The sequence below is a fragment of the Bombus affinis genome, chromosome 5 (genome assembly GCF_024516045.1).
Source record: "Bombus affinis isolate iyBomAffi1 chromosome 5, iyBomAffi1.2, whole genome shotgun sequence".
In the NCBI taxonomy this organism is placed as follows: Eukaryota; Metazoa; Arthropoda; class Insecta; order Hymenoptera; family Apidae; genus Bombus; species Bombus affinis.
The window spans coordinates 3,317,130-3,336,337 of record NC_066348.1 but is presented as its reverse complement, the minus strand read 5'-3'; the positions used below and the strand labels follow the sequence as shown (position 1 = coordinate 3,336,337).

General features: G+C 28.2%; 2 protein-coding genes and 1 long non-coding RNA gene across 8 annotated transcripts; 2 read left to right on the top strand and 1 right to left on the bottom strand.

Annotated features, from left to right (window-relative positions):
• Positions 1-118: 118 nt before the first annotated feature.
• On the top strand, positions 119-10,795 carry LOC126916758 (uncharacterized). Of its 2 annotated transcripts, XM_050722867.1 has the most exons (7): positions 119-516; positions 1,225-1,535; positions 3,800-4,208; positions 4,849-5,302; positions 5,435-5,868; positions 6,513-6,614; positions 6,780-10,795. In XM_050722867.1, the coding sequence occupies exons 3-7, from the start codon at positions 3,830-3,832 to the stop codon at positions 7,394-7,396; spliced, it is 1,986 nt and encodes a 661-aa protein (XP_050578824.1). In that variant the 5' UTR covers positions 119-516; positions 1,225-1,535; positions 3,800-3,829; the 3' UTR covers positions 7,397-10,795. The 2 variants fall into 2 exon arrangements, with proteins under 2 accessions (XP_050578824.1, XP_050578823.1); XM_050722866.1 differs by lacking the exon at positions 1,225-1,535.
• Positions 10,796-15,944: 5,149 nt separating this feature from the next.
• On the bottom strand, positions 15,945-18,516 carry LOC126916762 (tRNA selenocysteine 1-associated protein 1). 5 transcript variants are annotated; one of them, XM_050722875.1, is made up of 6 exons: positions 18,247-18,510; positions 17,491-17,576; positions 17,198-17,395; positions 16,770-17,092; positions 16,486-16,685; positions 15,945-16,155 (listed from the first exon to the last, which is right to left on the bottom strand). In XM_050722875.1, the coding sequence occupies exons 2-6, from the start codon at positions 17,530-17,532 to the stop codon at positions 16,031-16,033; spliced, it is 888 nt and encodes a 295-aa protein (XP_050578832.1). In that variant the 5' UTR covers positions 17,533-17,576; positions 18,247-18,510; the 3' UTR covers positions 15,945-16,030. The 5 variants fall into 5 exon arrangements, with proteins under 5 accessions (XP_050578832.1, XP_050578834.1, XP_050578833.1 ...); XM_050722877.1 differs by lacking the exon at positions 18,247-18,510 and adding an exon at positions 18,062-18,136; XM_050722876.1 differs by lacking the exon at positions 18,247-18,510 and adding an exon at positions 17,878-18,000.
• On the top strand, positions 17,960-18,859 carry LOC126916765 (uncharacterized). The gene is made up of 2 exons (XR_007710726.1): positions 17,960-18,082; positions 18,195-18,859. It is a non-coding gene; the product is annotated as an uncharacterized LOC126916765 (long non-coding RNA).
• The last annotated feature ends 349 nt before the right edge of the window (positions 18,860-19,208 follow it).

The following is a 19,208-nucleotide window of genomic DNA, read 5'->3' as shown; positions in this document are numbered from 1 at the left end:
ACTGCATGTCTGCTTTGACAGTACTTGGTACGATGCGTATATTTCTCCTCCACTGCTCACTGGTACGAGCCAAGATCGTACGATCGCGCATTCCCCTTCTTACCGTGCATTTGCTCGTTTCTCCAATCAAGAACTCTAAACCGAAGACAAAATTAGCAAGTAGTGCAACTATTGGCCACCAGAGGCCCTTATTCTTGGTGTCTGTTTTTGGCTGAATTTCGTTCATAAGCATTGGTGATCTCTCTATTGATCGCTGACTGTGATACGCACTGACTTTGGTATTAATAACAATAGTGATACGACATCAGCGAATGTAATCCGTGCTTTTTGTACGTCACTAATGACGAATGCACATGCGCACGCTTGGATAGTTTCGTTGACAGCGCTATGCGGTCAGTAAAGAAATTATAAATACGACATCAAAATGATGGTACCCCTTCCATAGGAGTTGCTGGCCATGTGTATACCGTATGCATACGTTCTACGTATACGATCGTTGAGAGTCAAGCTGCGTTGGTAAGTAGATGCACATATAACCTTATGCGATAAATTATGATAAGTTAGAGAATTTAGTTTCTTATCAATGTTTAACATAATTAAATTTAGTTATCATTAAATCTGCTAGTATGTTCACTTATCATATTTTTCTGCTTAAAATATTATCTTACTAAGACTTGTCATATTTTTATTACTATTCCATAAATATGTTCATACATATATTTTTTAGCAGTTACAAATATTGTAACAAAAATATTCTTTCTAAAATTAAAGAATAAATAATTATGAATATTAAACTTTCATTTTTTTATTATAAATATATTTGTTTTTGCTGTCATTATTATATTTTGTATTACAAAGGAATAAACAAAATGGAATATTTCTAATTTAAAAAATTGTAAGCTAAAAACTGTGACTCTGTAGCAATTTTATTGTTAGTATTTGGAACGTATAGTAGTTTGAAAAGTATAGTAGTTTTTCTTTCAAATATACGATCATTGTAAATTATGATATATACTTTCATACTTCCTAACAAATTTTTTAAATTCGTTTAGTTTTCGTAATATTTTATGATTTTGTAACATAATGAAATAATTTTAATTATTTATGGTAGAATACTAATTTTATTGTATATATTTAAAAATTTAATAACACTATTTGAAATATTTGAAATATAATTAATATAATATATTTTATAATTTAATGATGATAACTCTCTATATACAGGATACGTGAAAAAGCTTTGGAAATATATAGTACTTGTCAAAACAAGCAAAAATGTCTTAATAAACATAAGTCCAACTCTAATGGTTTTTGATTTAGGAAGATGTTTAATATATAAAACTATAGTTTATAATAAACCAACTACATTGTTATATGTGTTGATACAAGGATTTGAAAACCTGATGCCAAGAGATAAAAGAAATACTGGGGATCTTTCAATATGTTGAACTGTGTGTTGAAATGAATAGGGAGACATAGTGAATATATGGTATAAAGCTTGTATCTTACTGACAGAAGCACTTTATAACTCAGAAGTTAGTGATTTTTGAATCCATGTTTATTAAGATTTTTTGTTTTGAATATTATATGTTTCTAGAGTTTTCCCCAAAGTTTTTTATATACCCTGTACAGACAAGGAATTTACAATTTTCAAAAATTTTATTATGAAGAAAATGGTTTGTAACTTTGGAGTCACAAAAAATGAAATTAGATTAAAAGAATATTGATATATAAGCATATGACTTCGAGATTACATGGCATTATAGAGAATTAATGTATAATATGTGATGATTATCATATTCATTTTAATACTCTTTTTTGTATTATATTGCATTTAGACTTACACCCATTACAATCTTAAACGTGTATAATTAATTTAACTGTCTTATATCTATGTTAATTCTAATTAGTAAAATTTGAACTACTTTATGTTATTTTTCTAAATTCAAGGGTTATCAGTATTCTTTGAACCCGATTACATTCCTTCTTATATTTTTGGGCAATTTAATCTGAGTTTCATTGCATTTTTTACGAAATAATACAGTTTCTTAGTATCTCCCTTCTTTGCTAATTAATAATTTGCTCTGTACTTCTTCATACATTGGATAGGTTTTAATACATACTCTATTTAATATTTAATATGTGTCCTTATTCATTGTTCCTTATTCTTTACTGAAGCCTTCCTGTAAGTCTCAGCTGTGCTTGTACTCTTCTGAATTTTATTGGAAGATCCATTGCTAAGTAATTCTATGCTTAAATTCTTTATAAGCAGTATTGTATATGGATACTTCTGCTTTACTCCTATCTTCTTATATTAGACAATTTCTTATCTTTAACAGTAAAATATTTTTGTTTCTAACTATTTTATCTTTTGCGGCTTGTTTCATCCTTAGGCGGGATTTCTTAGGTGCATCCATTGCACGCGGCTACATCTGACATAGCCTTAAACTAGAACGGGCAATATCCATCGTCTATTTGCGCTAATTGCATACGTTTGACGATCAAAATGTATCGATCAAATCAGTATTTTTTCAAAGCACTATAGACCACTAATTCTTAATCTATAGCCATGAATCAAGAAGCCATGAAATCTTCACACTGCTAGACTCACACATATAAGTTATTATTTTATTATTCGAATATAAAATATTCATTACGAGCATATGTATTTATTTATTTATATTAAATCTTTTCTCTTCAAATTTGAAGGTTGTTGATGAATAATTGATGAGTTTTTTAAATACACATATTTAAAGTATATTATAGATTTAAATTTTAAATTGTCTTGGGGGTTCGTGACAACAAAATATTATTTAAAGGAGCTCGGTGGAAAACAACAGATTAAGATGGAAACTGGTCTAGATGTAAACGCAATGCAATCAAACTGTACCGGACTAATTAGTTTTTTTTATTAAATAATTTTATTTAAAATTATTTCTGTTTAATAAAAAATAATGATAATAAAAATGTGTTCATTTTTTAACAACAATTAATATTGTTAAATATTTTTATTTTAAAAATATAAGTTAATTTTAAAGGTTCAGACATAGGGTTTTCCACATATATTTTTGAAATTACATTCCTTAAAAAAATGCAAAAAGATCGGTTTTTTCAAAGGTTTACTCTAGAATACTTCCTTCATAAAAATTAATAACAATTAATTTTTTATGATAGAATTCAATTGCAAAACCTGTATTTTAATGTTCTATAATGAGTAACTAAAATAATTAGTTAACATTAACCTTAACAGGCCCGGTTAAATTTAATTTAAATTTAATTTAAAAATTTAATTTAAAATTGTACATTCATTGTTATTTCTTTTGTTCATCTAACTGCATGTAAGTTTTTCACCTCCAAATTTCTTATAAATGCATAAAAATTCATATTCTATATTTCATAAATCTATTCATTACATTCAGTACTTCCCATGTTCTTCTGACAACTACTTTTCATGTTCCTACTTGGCAGAGATTTTTGTTTGCCATTTTTAATAACAACTTTAGTGTTTGTAATATGCTCCTCCTTAAAATTTTTTTTGCTAGTTATTGCTATGTCATCCCCTAATGTCATTTTTCAGCTATCATCTTTAAATTTTCTACTTCCATTTCATATTCTGATTAATTTGATCTTACCCCTTTTTAACTTTTCACCTATACTTCCTTACTTATCTTTTCTTTCTTACTCCAATTGCTATTCCATCTTAATCTTATTATTTAAATCGTTCTCTACGTACTGTCGTGTTTTACCTGTATCTCCAAAATCCTCCAACTATAAATTTTGATATTAATCTATGTTACAGAGATTTTAATAAATTAATATATTTAAGAAAATGAAACGAGCACGTATAAAAGCTATGGTTACTGTTCCAACCCGAAGGAAGCCAACACAAGATGTATCCATTACTGAAGACCCTAATTCAATTGAACACAATGAGAAAAATAAAGATATATCTAATGACATTTGTATAACATCACAACAAATTCCAAAAGATGTTTTCCAAGAAACACAAATACAAGATGATACAAAAGATGTAGATGATACAAAAAAATTAATACACCAAATTCAAGAGGTAGGAGACCAAAAAGAGAATGAGGAATTACATGTTGATAATCAATGTAGTGAATATAAGGATGACTCTACAAAAAATTTTGAAAAATCTATGAAAGAAATTGTACATTCCCCAGAAGTTTTAAACACAACACAAATTAGTAAGTATAATGAGCTACATACCATGTTATAAAAATGAATAGCTAGGATTGGAATGAATGACAGTACATAAATGAATATAATAGAATGAATATAATAGGTAGTTATATAAATTTGTACTTTGTATCATTATTGATTTCTAAATTTACTTAAATTTCTACATGAAGTCTTTTTTTAATTTGAAATATGTAAATACATTGTGCATTTGTATTAATACTATGAATGTAATGTGTATTATTTTATAAAGGTAATGATTGTTGCAAATATTCATAAAGATTCTTTTAGATTATTTGCTTAGAATGGAATTGATTTATTTAATATCAGATGAACTTTTTATAACTTATGCATAAGGCACTATTAATTATATAGCTTATTTAAATTTAAAAATTAACGAATATGACATTAAAAAAAAAGAAATCAATTTTTTTTTAAATAATAATAAAGAAGTGATAAATAATGAATAATACAAATTATTATGTGATATTTATTCCTTACATAAAGTAAAGAATATAATATTATAGGTTTTATCATAGATTTATTGAGGAAGATGTGATTATCATAGAAGTTTATCATTGATAGTACGAAGAGCATGGGCCAGAATATTGTCATTGTGAAGAATTGTGATATTTGGTATTGTTTTAGATTCTCCTATAAAATTAACACAAAATCGGACTGGTTTTATGAAACCAACACCAAAATTCGATAATAGTAATAGAATAAGAAGGAATAGTATTCAAGGGAGTGGAGCAAGTACAAGTGAATCTGAAGATGATAGTAGGAGACTATCATGCACTATTGCTAATCATACTAGGAACGATTTAACGCAATCAACAAATAATACAAAAGATGCAGTTACTAATAATATCAAGAATAGTTTAATAACATCCAAAGTAGGACAAAAGAGACGTATTTTAGTTTCAGAATCTGCAAGGAAACTAGCAGAAGCTAGAAGGGAATTTCATTTAAAACATGAAAATAAAACCCCAGATAGAAGCAAACTTACAATGTATGATTTAATTTATTATAATCCTGTTACTAATCCCATGAAAAAGTCTAAAGACTCTGCCATATCAACAAGAAGAGTCTCAGAATGTCAGTAAGTATTCTATTCAGTAAATTATGTAATGTAAATATTTCAAGTGCATTGTAATATGTCTTAATTTTGGAGAAAATAGTTTCATAAAAACAATATATAGGTTGAAATAAAAAAAAATGATTATTTTTACAGATCTGAAGAATTTCAGGAAGAAGAAAATGAAGATGATCCATCATCTACAATGCCAGTACCTCAAGTAAAAGTTGGACCGAATGGTGAATTAATAATAGATGAACAGAGTCTTGTTATAGAGCAAACTAATGCAAAGAAAAGTAGGAAAGTATTAGCAAAAGAAGCTATTATTGATGATGATAATAATGGAAGTGGATTTTATAAAAAGCGTCAGAAAAGTAAAGAATGGTCCGCACGAGAAACTTTAAATTTCTATAGGGCATTAAATACAATTGGTACAGACTTTTTGTTGATGCAAAGTCTTTTTCCTAACAGAACGAGACAGGAAATGAAGATAAAATTTAAGAAAGAAGAGAAAGTAAATAGACATTTGGTTGAAAAAGCTCTTGCATATCATCAAGAATTTGATACTGAAATGCTAGAAAAATCATTAGGTAAATTTGCATATTCTGTATTTATTTTTAAATTGATTGTGATTTATGTTACTTCATGCAAAATATTTTATGAAAAATATAAGATGATTAGATGATAAAATATACATAAATATACATAAAAACTAAACTAAAAAATAAACGTAAAAACTTCATTGCCATTAGTACCAATTGGTACCAATATCTGGTAATACCGATTTGGTATTGATTAAAGAGTAAAAAATTTGTCTTTTACGGCTATATGTATATTTATACACTTATTTAACATTTGATGAAAATTTCTATTTCAACATATTTTAACTTTATCTTACTGCAAATGTGAAAAACAATATTAGTTTGTTGAATTAATCATATTAATTTTAAATTAGTACTCAACTTAACAATAAATTACAACTTTTAAATTATATTTAAATAATATATATAGTATATTTAAAGTATATATTTTAATCCTAAAAATAATTTTGGCAAAGTGAAGTATATAAATTTATACTTATTAACAAAGATACATAACTAAGTGCTGAAAAACTAATATTGTGTTTCTTTATTTATTTTATTGGCTTTGCAGTAAAAGATTGAAATAGAGATTATAAAATTATTAAATAGTTTATTTATTGATTAATATCATGATTTTCATTGTTTATTGACAGCTGCATTTGAAACTTCAGAGAAAGAACTTTTAAGTATAAAAGAAAAACGTAAACAACAAAGGATGAAGAAGAATAAAAAATCAAGGAAACGACGAATAAGTAGTAAGTTAAAAATAAATATAAATATTGAATTTAAAGAATTTTGACATTACACTTGCTCAAATATTTCAAATATTTTCAATTGCTTACATTTTAAAATATCTTTGTTAAAGTGATATATATTTAATAAAGAATGTTAAAGCTACCAGTATATTTATTTATTTGTAGAATTAGCACGCAGTATTGGGATTGAAAGCGAGACTGATAGTGAAGAAGGAGAAGAAGGAGAAGATGAAGGAGAAGAAGAAGAAGAAGGAGAGAAAGAAAAATGCAGCTTGGATTCAATGGTATACAAAGAAAATACAAAATCAAATGGCAAATATCAACAAACATTAAATAAGACAAATAAAAAACTTTATAAAAGACCAAGAGATGAGGAAAAGTTATTGACTGAAAGAGATGACATAGAATCATTAAGTTCATGTAACGATGTTGACAGTGATACTGAAGTTTATCGTGTAAGACCAACAAGATCTGGAAGATTACCAAAAGTAAAAAAATTACAGGGACCTGATATAAATACGTTTGATAATGAAAGGTTAAATTATTGCTCTAATGATCATGAAATTACAATTTCATCAGAAAATGATGCTAAAGTTACAGAGGATTTAATTTTTGACAGTATCAATTCAGAAATTCATCATATAGATCCTCTTAAAACAGTTATACCAAATATCGGTGACGTAGAACCAGGATCCCTTGTTATTTTGTCAAAAGAATCTCTGGAGGAACCAGGTAAAAGTGTTTTGCAAGTTTATATGGTTAGTTCGGACGTTCATCCTTAAGATTTCGAGGAACCTAACATACATATTTCACCAAAACTCTTATAATTTGCAACTGTAATCATTGACTATCAAATGTTAAATCACTTTCAGCAAAAAGAATACTTAGTTTAATTTACATGAAAGTTTTTAAATTAACTTAGTTTAATATACATATATATTTATATCTCTATATCATTTAAAATTTCTACTGAAAATGTCACATATTTGTATATAATATTTAAATTTTTGGTAAGAATTCAAATGCACATGTATATTATCTGTTTATAAAAAAGCACTTGATAGTGTTAGTTCATTGTTTTAGTTAAATTTTTACTTTATTTACTTAAATTTTTTTATTATTAGACTAAAGAAAATTGATTTAATAATTTCTTCATAATGTGATTTGTTTGATACGGGATTATGAAGAAGATGATAAACAGAAATTATAAAGATAAGGACGCAAATATTAAACTTCACAATTATTATAAACGTAATATAGAACAATTAGTTCATGTAAAAAATTTAAAGATTGTTCTATTTGCAATCATTATAAAATTCAAATTGATACATGAATATTAAATACCACTTCTAGATCCACAAGCCAGGTTCGGATGTTTATTCTATCTGTTTTTATATAAATCTAGAATGTCCGATCATAACTGCCTATTAATTATTGCCAGAATATATTGTTATACAGTAGCACATTCTTTGGAGAGTGCCATTTTCCATACAGTGCATTAATTAAGTAATAATAATGCTAATTCTTTAAATCTTGAATGTGGCCTGGAATACATTTCAACTTTTGAATGTAGCCGTGAATTATAAATGTGAATGGTTTGACTGTTATATTCCTAGCTTTTGAGTTATAAATATTTATATAATATTTGTTTTTTATGATTAATTGCGAAACTTAGACAATATGATGATTATTAGATTACTTTCTTAAAAATTCAAACGAATCATATAATATATTTGTAATTTTATAATCTTGTTTGATGCTTTTATGTATTTTTATGTGTATTAAGTTCTGTTAAATAGTTTCCATATATTAGATTTTAGCAACTATCATGATGCATTGAATAAGATTGTAGTATTTAACATACCCTCTTAAGACTATCTATTTTAATTTTTAATTACATTGATGTTATCTGTATTGTATTTTATTATCATTTTCTAAATTGCATAATATTCTGTCACATTGGAGCAATTTGGGAAATATTGTAAAATGCTGATTTTTGTAACATATTTTACATGAACATATTTTGCTTATATATATTTTAATACTAGTTTATTATATATAAATTTTATTAATAGTTGAATTCATCATGACTTTATAAATATCAAGCAAAGAAATATTTTCTGAAAATTTCATTTATGTAAATATGAATTCGGTTGTAATTGAGTTAAATTAATTTTCAAAACTTGACTAAAATGTACAAGCTGCATAAAAAATAAATGTCATGATCACCACTATGAGATTCTATACCTCTGGATCGGTGAAGATTTGTTGAAAAAAGTTTCCGTAAAATTTACCTTGACCTTGAATTTCAAAATCAGATTTTGTTTTACTTACGACATATTCTACTTATCACGAGGACTAAATTTTTCAAAGAAATCACGGGTCGAAACTCAATCGTTCTCTTCAAAAATAATATTTAAAAGCCATCAAAATTAAGCCATGAAGTTAGATGTGTTATTTTATATAGGATGGGTTATCTCACGTGCTAAGGAATAACTTTCTGTTTTCTCATTAATATCACGCTATTTACTTCTTATCTGACTAAGAAAGATAAATAATAAATAATGTCAATAGAAAAGCCAAAGGAGCTGTAACATCATTTTCCAAGGGAACAGTTGAGTTCCAATCAGTGGTTCCTGTAACAAGCTTAGTTCTTATAATGAATAGAATATGATGCACCAAAAAAAATTGACCTTGATATTTAAGGTCACGGTCAATTTTGCTGCAACTTTATTTAACAACTTTTTTAAGCAAATGGTGGTCATGACATTTATTTTGTATGAACTCTGTATATATTTGCATCATTATGATATCGTAATTTGATTTTAATTGTTTAATATACATATTTACCTGTTAATTCTCTATACTCCAAGCTTGACTTATAAGTATAGGATTAGTATCTGTGATGTTATTGCATACTTCTCATGCATTAGCAAGATAAGGTACACTTATGGGAGTTAAAGAACTAAGTATTTCATAATTTTGCCTTTATCATGTTCAACATCCAGGACACCTTCCACAGTTATAAATGAAAAAGTATTTTACTCGTTAAAATCAGATTTATCCCATTAGCAATAAAGAATAATGTGCAAAAATAGCAAATTTGCATTATTCAATAAATGGTATATTTTCCTTGTTTAGAAATATTACTATTGATAAGAAAAGTGCTTGTTCGAAGTTATTAGTACAAAAGTTAAACTAATTTAGTATAATTAGAAAATTAAAATAATATACGTAATAGCAGGAAAGTTTGTATTCAATTACTTTTCAAAGAAAGATTTGGTGAACTTGTAGAACCATTCCGTCCTTTCCGATTTCTATAATTTTTGAATATTTTGTAAAGAACAACATTTTGAATAACTTTTTCGTACACGTGTAACGGGGTCGGTTTCACTTATTTTACAAGATATTCGCAAAAAACTGCAGGTACCACTAGAGTGTATTTCTGTTTATTGTTGTGCGTCTGTGGCTGCGTATGCGTTAGTGTTGATTGCAGGCAGCCTATTTTTGGTTTATAAACAAATATCTACAATATATATCCGAAACTGCAAGAATTGTCTCTTATAATTGACTTAAAAATGAATATCATCAACGTATTGAGTTTGGATTAATTTTCGTAATTTGGCCGCCACGAATCTGGTAACGCTTGCGTGAAATAATAACAAATTAATTACAAAAATAATAGACGAATGAATAATTGGTACTATTTTACAAAATAAAATAATCGTTATATTTCACGGTATCCGGCTGTCTCGCAGTGATATTGAAAAGTTTAATCCAAACTCAGACCCTACTCATTAATGATATTCACTTTTAATTGAGTTATAACTTATAAAAAGATTGCATTTCTTACAGCTCTGTTTATGTACGTTGTGCACGGGGTTTTTACGCTCGTCCAACTCTCTTTTATAAACAGAAAGATAAGCAGCCGGCAATCGGCAACTCATACTAACGCATATGTTGTTACAGATGCACAACTACGGACTCTGTAGTGATACCTGTAGTTTTTTGCGAATATCTCGGAAATTAAGCGAGACCAACAGTAATATATATAAAGAACAATTGCTCAAAATGTTGATTTCTCAAAGTTCTACGAGTTCACCAAAGATTTGTTTATCTTGATTATAAATGTATAAAATGATATACGAATTCATAGTAAATAAAATTTTTTAAAAAGTGTAGTATTAACTTCTTCAAATATAAAAATACAAATTGTAATTAAATTTTGTATAAAGAAATTTAAATTAATTTTGTATATTATGGTGCATAACATATACCTTTTTCTAATAATGTTAAGTTTTTACAATATATTATATGTATATAAAATATATAAATATATACTTAAATATTAATGTTATATATATTCGTTTGTTTATTTATTTTCTGTTAAAGGATTGATTTAAATTTGGTCAAGTTCATACACTGACAAGTTTTTCGGCTTTGAACAATAGCCTTCCTGTGAGATACAAAAATCACATATATTATATACATACAATACATATGTATTGCATATATATGGAGTATATATGTTGATATATATTGGGATAGTAAAACTATCCTAAAGTAAAGTACAAAAGATCGATATATGAAAATATTTAAAAACCAAATATATTTAGAAATGTATATATATATGAATTAATATATTCTTATTTATTTTTCGGCTTCACAACTTTAAAAAAGAACTTGGTTTACATATTTCTAGTTTTTACTCATCCCCTTACAGCTCCTAGAATATCCATCATAATCTGGAACACAACCGTTCACACTTCCATGTCAAAACATATATCCCCTTATATATCCACAAAGCTACAGATTACATATATACATATATCTTTATTTCTCTTAACCTATATAACCTATACTTAACTTATCTATTATCACATATTTTTCTTTGGCTGCAATCACTTCAATAGCTATATTCTTACGCCTTTTCTCCTGAACTCTTAACCACTTTGTTATTGTTTAACTTTACTTTCGTTAACTTTACTTTCTGTCGTATTCTCCTCTCTTAGTAAACTAAAATCTAATCTATAGCTGTCTTTTAACAACTGTTTCAACGTACCTATCTCTAAATTATGTAAAATATATTTCCTTTTTTCTTCTGCCAATCAATAACTGTTTTCCTCTTTCACATTTCCGCATCTTGCCCTTGCCCTTGCCATTAGCCTCTTAATGCCTTCCCTTCCTTCCTTTCCCGGATATTCCGCTTTGTCCACTGTTCTTATGTATTCGTATTTACTATTATATTTGGCGTCCCAGATTTTATTTTATCACAATTGACCTTGCAAATTTTTGATTCTTTCTGTCAGAATTTTTATTAAATAAACTTCCCGCTGCCTCAGATTTTCTACACTTTAGATAGCTGTAACCGCTTCTCCAGAAGTATTCTTTCCCTTTTTCTGCTATTCTCTATTTCATCTATTGTCCTTTCTTTTTCTTTCAGGCATTGTTTAACGAACACTCTACCTACACCTTTTCTAATAACCTCTTCATATCTCAGAGCTCATTCCCTTGCTTCAATCTTCTCTCTCTCACACTTAGTTTCTTCTAATATTATATACTTGGGTGTGCAGTAATCTAAATGTAAGCATTACTTCAACGATTTATTAAGCAACCAAACATAAGCAATCTTCTTTTGAAGTCATCCTTAAACTTTCTTACTTCTATTCCCCAAACTTGTCTCATAGGTACCTTTGCATTCTTTACACGGTTTGTGATATTGCTAAACATAACCCCAAATTGAAGAAAAGAACGCACTACCAAATGCATAAACTCCCCTAGACGAATGTATTGAAAAAGAGATAAATCCCAGCAATTTCTGGAATATGCCTCTCTGGATAGTGTTCGCCACATGGATCCGAAATAGTGAACATTAAATGTAGACTATATCTCTCTTTTGATATATACAGAGCATTTATTTTATTTTAATACTGTGAAATATCTTTTAAGAAAATAATTTTACGAAAAAAATGTTTTAACATTTCTACATCTAGATTCAAATCATTTAGATCGTAGATGATTTTAGAATTCTAATATCTCAAATGATATGAATTTAGTGAAAAATATATTTAAGTATTATAAAAGTACTGAAATTTTCTGTTAGACAAATAATTTTCGTTTTGAATTTTAAAATATTGAATTCTATGATATGAAGTTACAAATTAGATTAGAACAGCATAGTATAGCGTTCATAACGTTCATAACGTTCAATAACGAGTTTCCTGTTGAGTGCCGAAGCATGCAGACGTATGTCTAGTGCTCTGTAACGCCGTGATCTAGTGTCGGCCATCCGTTGATAGTGAATCGAAACAGACATAATCCAAGTGTTTCCTATCTTAGTAGTGAAAAAAATTCCAACGCTCCTAATCTCTACCCGAATCCGATAATGGGCCAAGAATCGCGATCAGGCTCGCTAGAGCAAAACCATAAGTGCAACGCGTTATCTTCTCCGTGGCAAAAGAACAATATATCCCTCTTTACTATCGGCACCAGAAACATTAAAAAGCGTATACTCGAAACAGTTAAAACAAACGCAAACTCTAATCAGAACGAACAGTCAACAAGCTGTGTAACCACCTTCAATAGATATGCAATATTAGAATCCACAAACGATTCCATGGACGTTGCTGATACACTAACTAACCAACATACGCAAAAAAATTCCCCTCCCCCACCTATCTTCGTTGATGATGTCATTGATATACAAGCAATGGTAAAGTCCATTGAGAAAGATATCAACAAAGAGGACTACAAATTAAAGATAAACAATGACCAAGTTAAAATTCTGCCGGCCAACCCAGACTCATATAAAAAGATAATAAAACTACTAAAAAGCTTGAACGCTTACTTTCACACCTATCAACTTAAACAGGAAAGACCTTTTCGAGTGGTACTACGCAACATCCACTACTCGGCTAACTTAGACGAACTGAAGTTCGAACTTCTTAAACTTGGTCATGAAGTAGTTAACATCAGCAACATTAGACATAGGATCTCTAAAAATCCGCTATCCCTATTCTTCGTTGACTTAAAACAAAATTCAAACAACAAACAAATATATAACATAAATCAATTAATGAACTCGATAGTAAAAATCGAACCTCCATTAATAAAAAAGGAGATAGTACAATGCAAAAGGTGCCAAAGGTACGGTCACACACAGAAATACTGCAATCATAATTTCCGCTGTGTCAAATGTGCAGGTACACACCCCACAGACCGGTGCACTAAATCACCAGAAACCCCAGCGAAGTGCATCCATTGTCAAGGAGACCATCCTGCTAACTACAAAGGTTGCTCAGCCTACAAAACCCTATACATAAACAAGTATCCTAAACTCAGAGCCAAAGAGACTACCAATCAAATGCCAAATCCTCCAAAATTCACTACTACTTCAATCTCTTATGCCCAAGCAGTACAAGGAAATCAAAATAATCTGAAAATCCATAGGGATCATTCCCAGAATAGTGTTTCCAATCCACAAAACACGGACAACTTCTCTAGACTCGAAAAATTAATCGAAAAACAATCTGAACAAATAAACAACTTACTATCATTATTAACACTCATCATGGATAAACTAATATGCCCCGACACAAAATAAAACCAAGACGTATAGCTCTTTGGAATGCCAACGGTCTAGCTCAACACAAATTCGAACTAGAACTCTTCCTAAAACAGCAGCAAATCGACATAATGCTCATATCTGAAACCCACTTCATCGACAAAAACTATCTCAAAATAAACGGTTATAAGTTCTACCATACCCAACATCCCAGTGGAAAGGCCCAAGGCAGCACAGGAATCATTATCAAATTCAGTATTAAGCATTATGAGCTTCCATCATTCCAGAAAGACTACCTCCAAGCTATAAACGTAGTAATAGAAAACTGCTATGGTACAATCACCACTTCAGCAGTATATTGCCCTTCCAGATACTCCATTGCTAAAGAAGACTGATAACTTCCTTGACGCTTTGGGCAATGGATTCATAGCTGGAGGAGACTATAATGCCAAACATACCCAATGGGGCAGCAGACTTGTCACAGTAAGAGGAAAAAATCTCCTGAATAGCATAATCACCAACAATCTCAACTACCTCACCATATATGAATCCATATACTGGCCTACTGACACTAACAAAATACTTGATCTACTTGACTTCTTCATAACTAAAAATATCTCCCCAAGATATGTCCAAATCAACTCCACGGCGGAACTCTCTTCTGACCATTCCCCCGTTATAGCAACAGTCAGTTCAACAATAATCGAGAATCCACCTAATGGCTTTATTCATAACCAATTCACCAACTAGCAGCTCTTTAGAGAAGTCTTTAGTCATTCAACTTCAGCCTTAGTTTCACTAAAAACAAATGAAGATATCGAAACAGCCACGGAATACTTAAACACGAGCGTAATAAACGCTATCCGCTCCTCCACGCCTATTAAGACATCTATCGGCAACCATGAATATTCCCATTACGTATTTAAAAAAAATCGTAGAAAAACGTAGACTAAGAAGAGTATGGTAGACTCATAGAACACCGGATGACAAACGCAAACTAAACAACGCAACTAGGAAGTTAACCAAAATCATCAAAATGTATAAAAGTGACTGTTTTCAAAAGTGACTCTGGATAGGAGATTAAAGCGGAAACAACACATCACAGACAAATCGAAGCAACTCAAGGACAAACCTAAAAAATTTTATTGTCTCATTGGCTGTCGTTCCAACCTAAGAACAAAATTAAAACCTAAAAACAAAATTACAAGAACAAAACCTGTCTGGACCTACGGAATCCAACTATGGGGAACAGCAAGTAATTCCAACATTGAAATACTCCAATGTTTCCAATTGAAAACGCTAAGATCCCTAATAAATGCACCCTGGTATGTCACCAACGAAGCAATACATCGCGATCTCAAGATACCCACAGTCAAAGAAGAAATATCAAAATATAGCAATAGATATAGCAAAAGAGTCATCAAACATCGAAACTAAATTACTAACACGTCAGACCAGATCCACAGACTAAAAAAGCACTACCTGTTAGACCTAAGCACAAGATTTAACTAGATATTCAGATTAAGTAATATTTACTTATTTATAATAATTATCTATAAATTATACTTATCTATAATAAGTATTAACTTGTTATAAATAATTAGCCATGTCACTGCGCCACGCCAGAAAAAATTACTTATAATTCTTAATGCGAGAATTGATAGTAAAATAAAAAGTAATTTAAAAAAAATATATATATTAATAACAATCAATCGCGTTTATAATAAAATAGAAATAAATTTCGTTTTACAAGCTTATGTTACAAGTTATATTTATATATAAGTTATATATTTATTTAAATTGTCAATAAAAATACATAGTGTGTATGTTGTACAAGTATAGCAAAAAAGTTCTAATAACATAATTCTAAGGTGTCACATGGTATCCATTTTGAACTTTCTAATGCGTCCCACAAGTTATAATCTTGTTCTATTATTTCTCTATTAAGTTTATCAATGTCTATGGGAACAGAATGTTCTATAAATAAAAGAAAAATTATGTTCACTATACAAAATAATGAATGCATATTATAGTAAAAATTTCCAAGTATATTTTATGTTTCGTTAGTTAAGAAAATTTAAAAATATACTTATAATAATATAAATTATTTATTCTTGAAAATTAAACTAAGTTTTTTCGTTTAGAGCAAAAGCATAAAACTGAGTAAACTTTTTTAGATTGTACATTAAATATTATTCACTAAATAAAGCATATCGTCAATGATATTAGTCAGAATAAGGTTAATGCTATGATAAGTATTTATCAATGAAATGATATTGCTATATTTATAAAAGATGTGTTTCATACCAATTAATTCCAATTCATCTTCTTCAGGTTTCTGATCAGATATATAGCTATTATATCCATCTGATGTAGGTTCACTTTCATAATAACCTTGTTGCCATGCACTGTAACTGTTCCAGTAAGATGATGTGTCATAGTAATTGTAAGCATCTGAATTTAAATTTGATGGTGTATATTCTGATGATGATTGTGGAGGTGTTGACCTGAAGAATAGGAAACTTATTTATTGATACTATATTATAATTTATGTTTTATAGATAAAAAATTAAAGTATGATTTGCACACACCCTGATAATTTATTCCAAGGCCTTGGAACAGCATTGCAAATTTTCAATGATTTTGTTCCTAATCCTCTATATCCATTCATAGTAACTAAACTATTCTTCTGCTCTTCTTCATTAGCAAATCTGACAAAACCATATCCTTTACTAAATCCAGAACTGTCTAAAATTACTTTTGCTGTTCTAATTGAATTATATTTAGCAGCAAATGCTCTATATAAAGAATAATCATCTACATCTGTTGATAAATCTCCAACCCAAATACTAAATTCTCTTTCTGTTGTTGGTTTTCCTGTGGTACTAGCATGATTTAATCGGAATCTTACAGCCTAAAATATAGAAGGCATAGAAGTTCAAACTGATGCATATATTAATATAAATAAAAATACAATAATTTATCAAAAAGATTGCATTAAAAATTTTTAAATCCTTACTGGATTTGAACCAGGTATCACTTTGCCATTTAATTTATGCATTGCATCTAGTGCCATTTCATCAGTTGGAAAATGTACAAAGCAATAACCTGCAGGTTCACCAGTGTAACGGTTTCTCATTACTTTCACTGTTTGCGGTTGTTCTCCCATTTTATGAAAAGCATTCATTATAAAACTTTCTGTCATATATGGTTCTAACTAAAACAAAATATACTTTCAACTTCATTGTAAAACATAGATACAAAATATAAAAAATATATTTTTGTATAAAATAATAAGTAGTCTTTACTTACACCACCCATCCATAATTGACATAATACCATAGGTCCAGACATTTTCTTGTTTATAATTGTTTAAAACAGAAAAATCTCGTAAAATTCTGCAATGAAACAAAACAATTTATAATTTTCATCACTTAAATGATGGCTATCCAGTTTACCTATTTCTATACAAATAGGACTAATATTATATTTATGTATTTAATTTTGTGCTATAATCTCGTTAATGTACTATCAATTATTATGAACATAATATAATGCATATGTATAAGACGTAATGTTTTATTAAAGTTGTTTACTATAAGAAGAGGTTAGAATCTAGATAAATTAACTCTAGTCTAAATTTGGATTCATTTAAACTAATATAAATTTAAGTAAAAAGATGTTATGTTATGAACTTACTGTTTTCATTAGATTTCTACTTTAGTAACTATTACTTTGTAGTAATTAATATAATAATGATTATATAAACCGTAATTATTTTAAATAAATTTTGCTCTCTTTACTCTCGAATAAGTATGCTTGTAATGGTTATTTGTTTCTATATAAAATAATTAACAAACATTATTTATCATTTAAATATTACTTATGTAGTATTCAGCAAATGGTACGTAAGTAAGATAGTAAATAAGAAACATAAAGAGTAAAGTAACGAATATTGCTAGTTAGCGTCTAACCTCAAATAAATCACGATTATAATTTTAAATGTCAACTTTTAGGAAAACTATTTCGAAAAAATTAAGATTTCTAAAAATATGGTGGTATACTTGCTTATAATAATAATTTTTATGGAATTAATCCTTGCATCTCATCTTGTTTCAACATATAAAAGCTGCTTTAGATACAGTACTTGAAATGTTAAGACGTGTTAAGACATAATTTGGATTGAATAATTGCGAGAAAGCTCTGTAGTAATTGATTTTTGTATAATAATTGCAATTTGTTAACAATTTTAATAATAATGAATGTCAAAATTGAGATTTCATATTTATATACAAAAAAATATTTCTGATTACTTTAATGATATGATGATTAACTAAGAAAAATTATTTATCAAAGTATTGATGTATAAGTTTTCACAGTCAAGAAATTGGGTTAATAACCTTTTTGCCTCAAAAAATAAAACATTTTTCATAATGTAATCCATATATTGCCTATGAAATAGTAAAAAATAATGGATTTCAATGGGATTAAAACTATTGATTAAAACTATTGGAACGTTTTTTTTTAATAAATATATTTTGTAAGAAACCATGAGAATTTTTATATCTATATACCTAACTTTTTCATATTATTTCCCTGAATGGCTCATTTAAATTTCATGAAGAAATTATTCCAAAATAGATGTATTGTATTATTAATAAATTTGCTTAGCTTGAAAATATATCCATTCTTTTATTTCTAAATATTTCATACTGTGATTAAACCATATGAATTTCATTACATGAACATATTTATTGGTGTCATATTTGATATTAATGACATAGTTATCTAGAATGGATAAATGCTATTGAGAGAGAAAAAATTTGTACATGGATGTTATATTGTAAAATCCAAAGTTTGGCTAATAGTTTTTATTTCTCTATAATGTAAATTTATACTTTCCAATATCAATTTCTAACTTAATTGTAAAAATAAGTATATATTGCAAACAAAATTATTTTTATTTGAATATTTTTTAGTCTTTATGGTGATTTTGCACGTATTCAAATGTAACAGTTTAGAAAAAATGT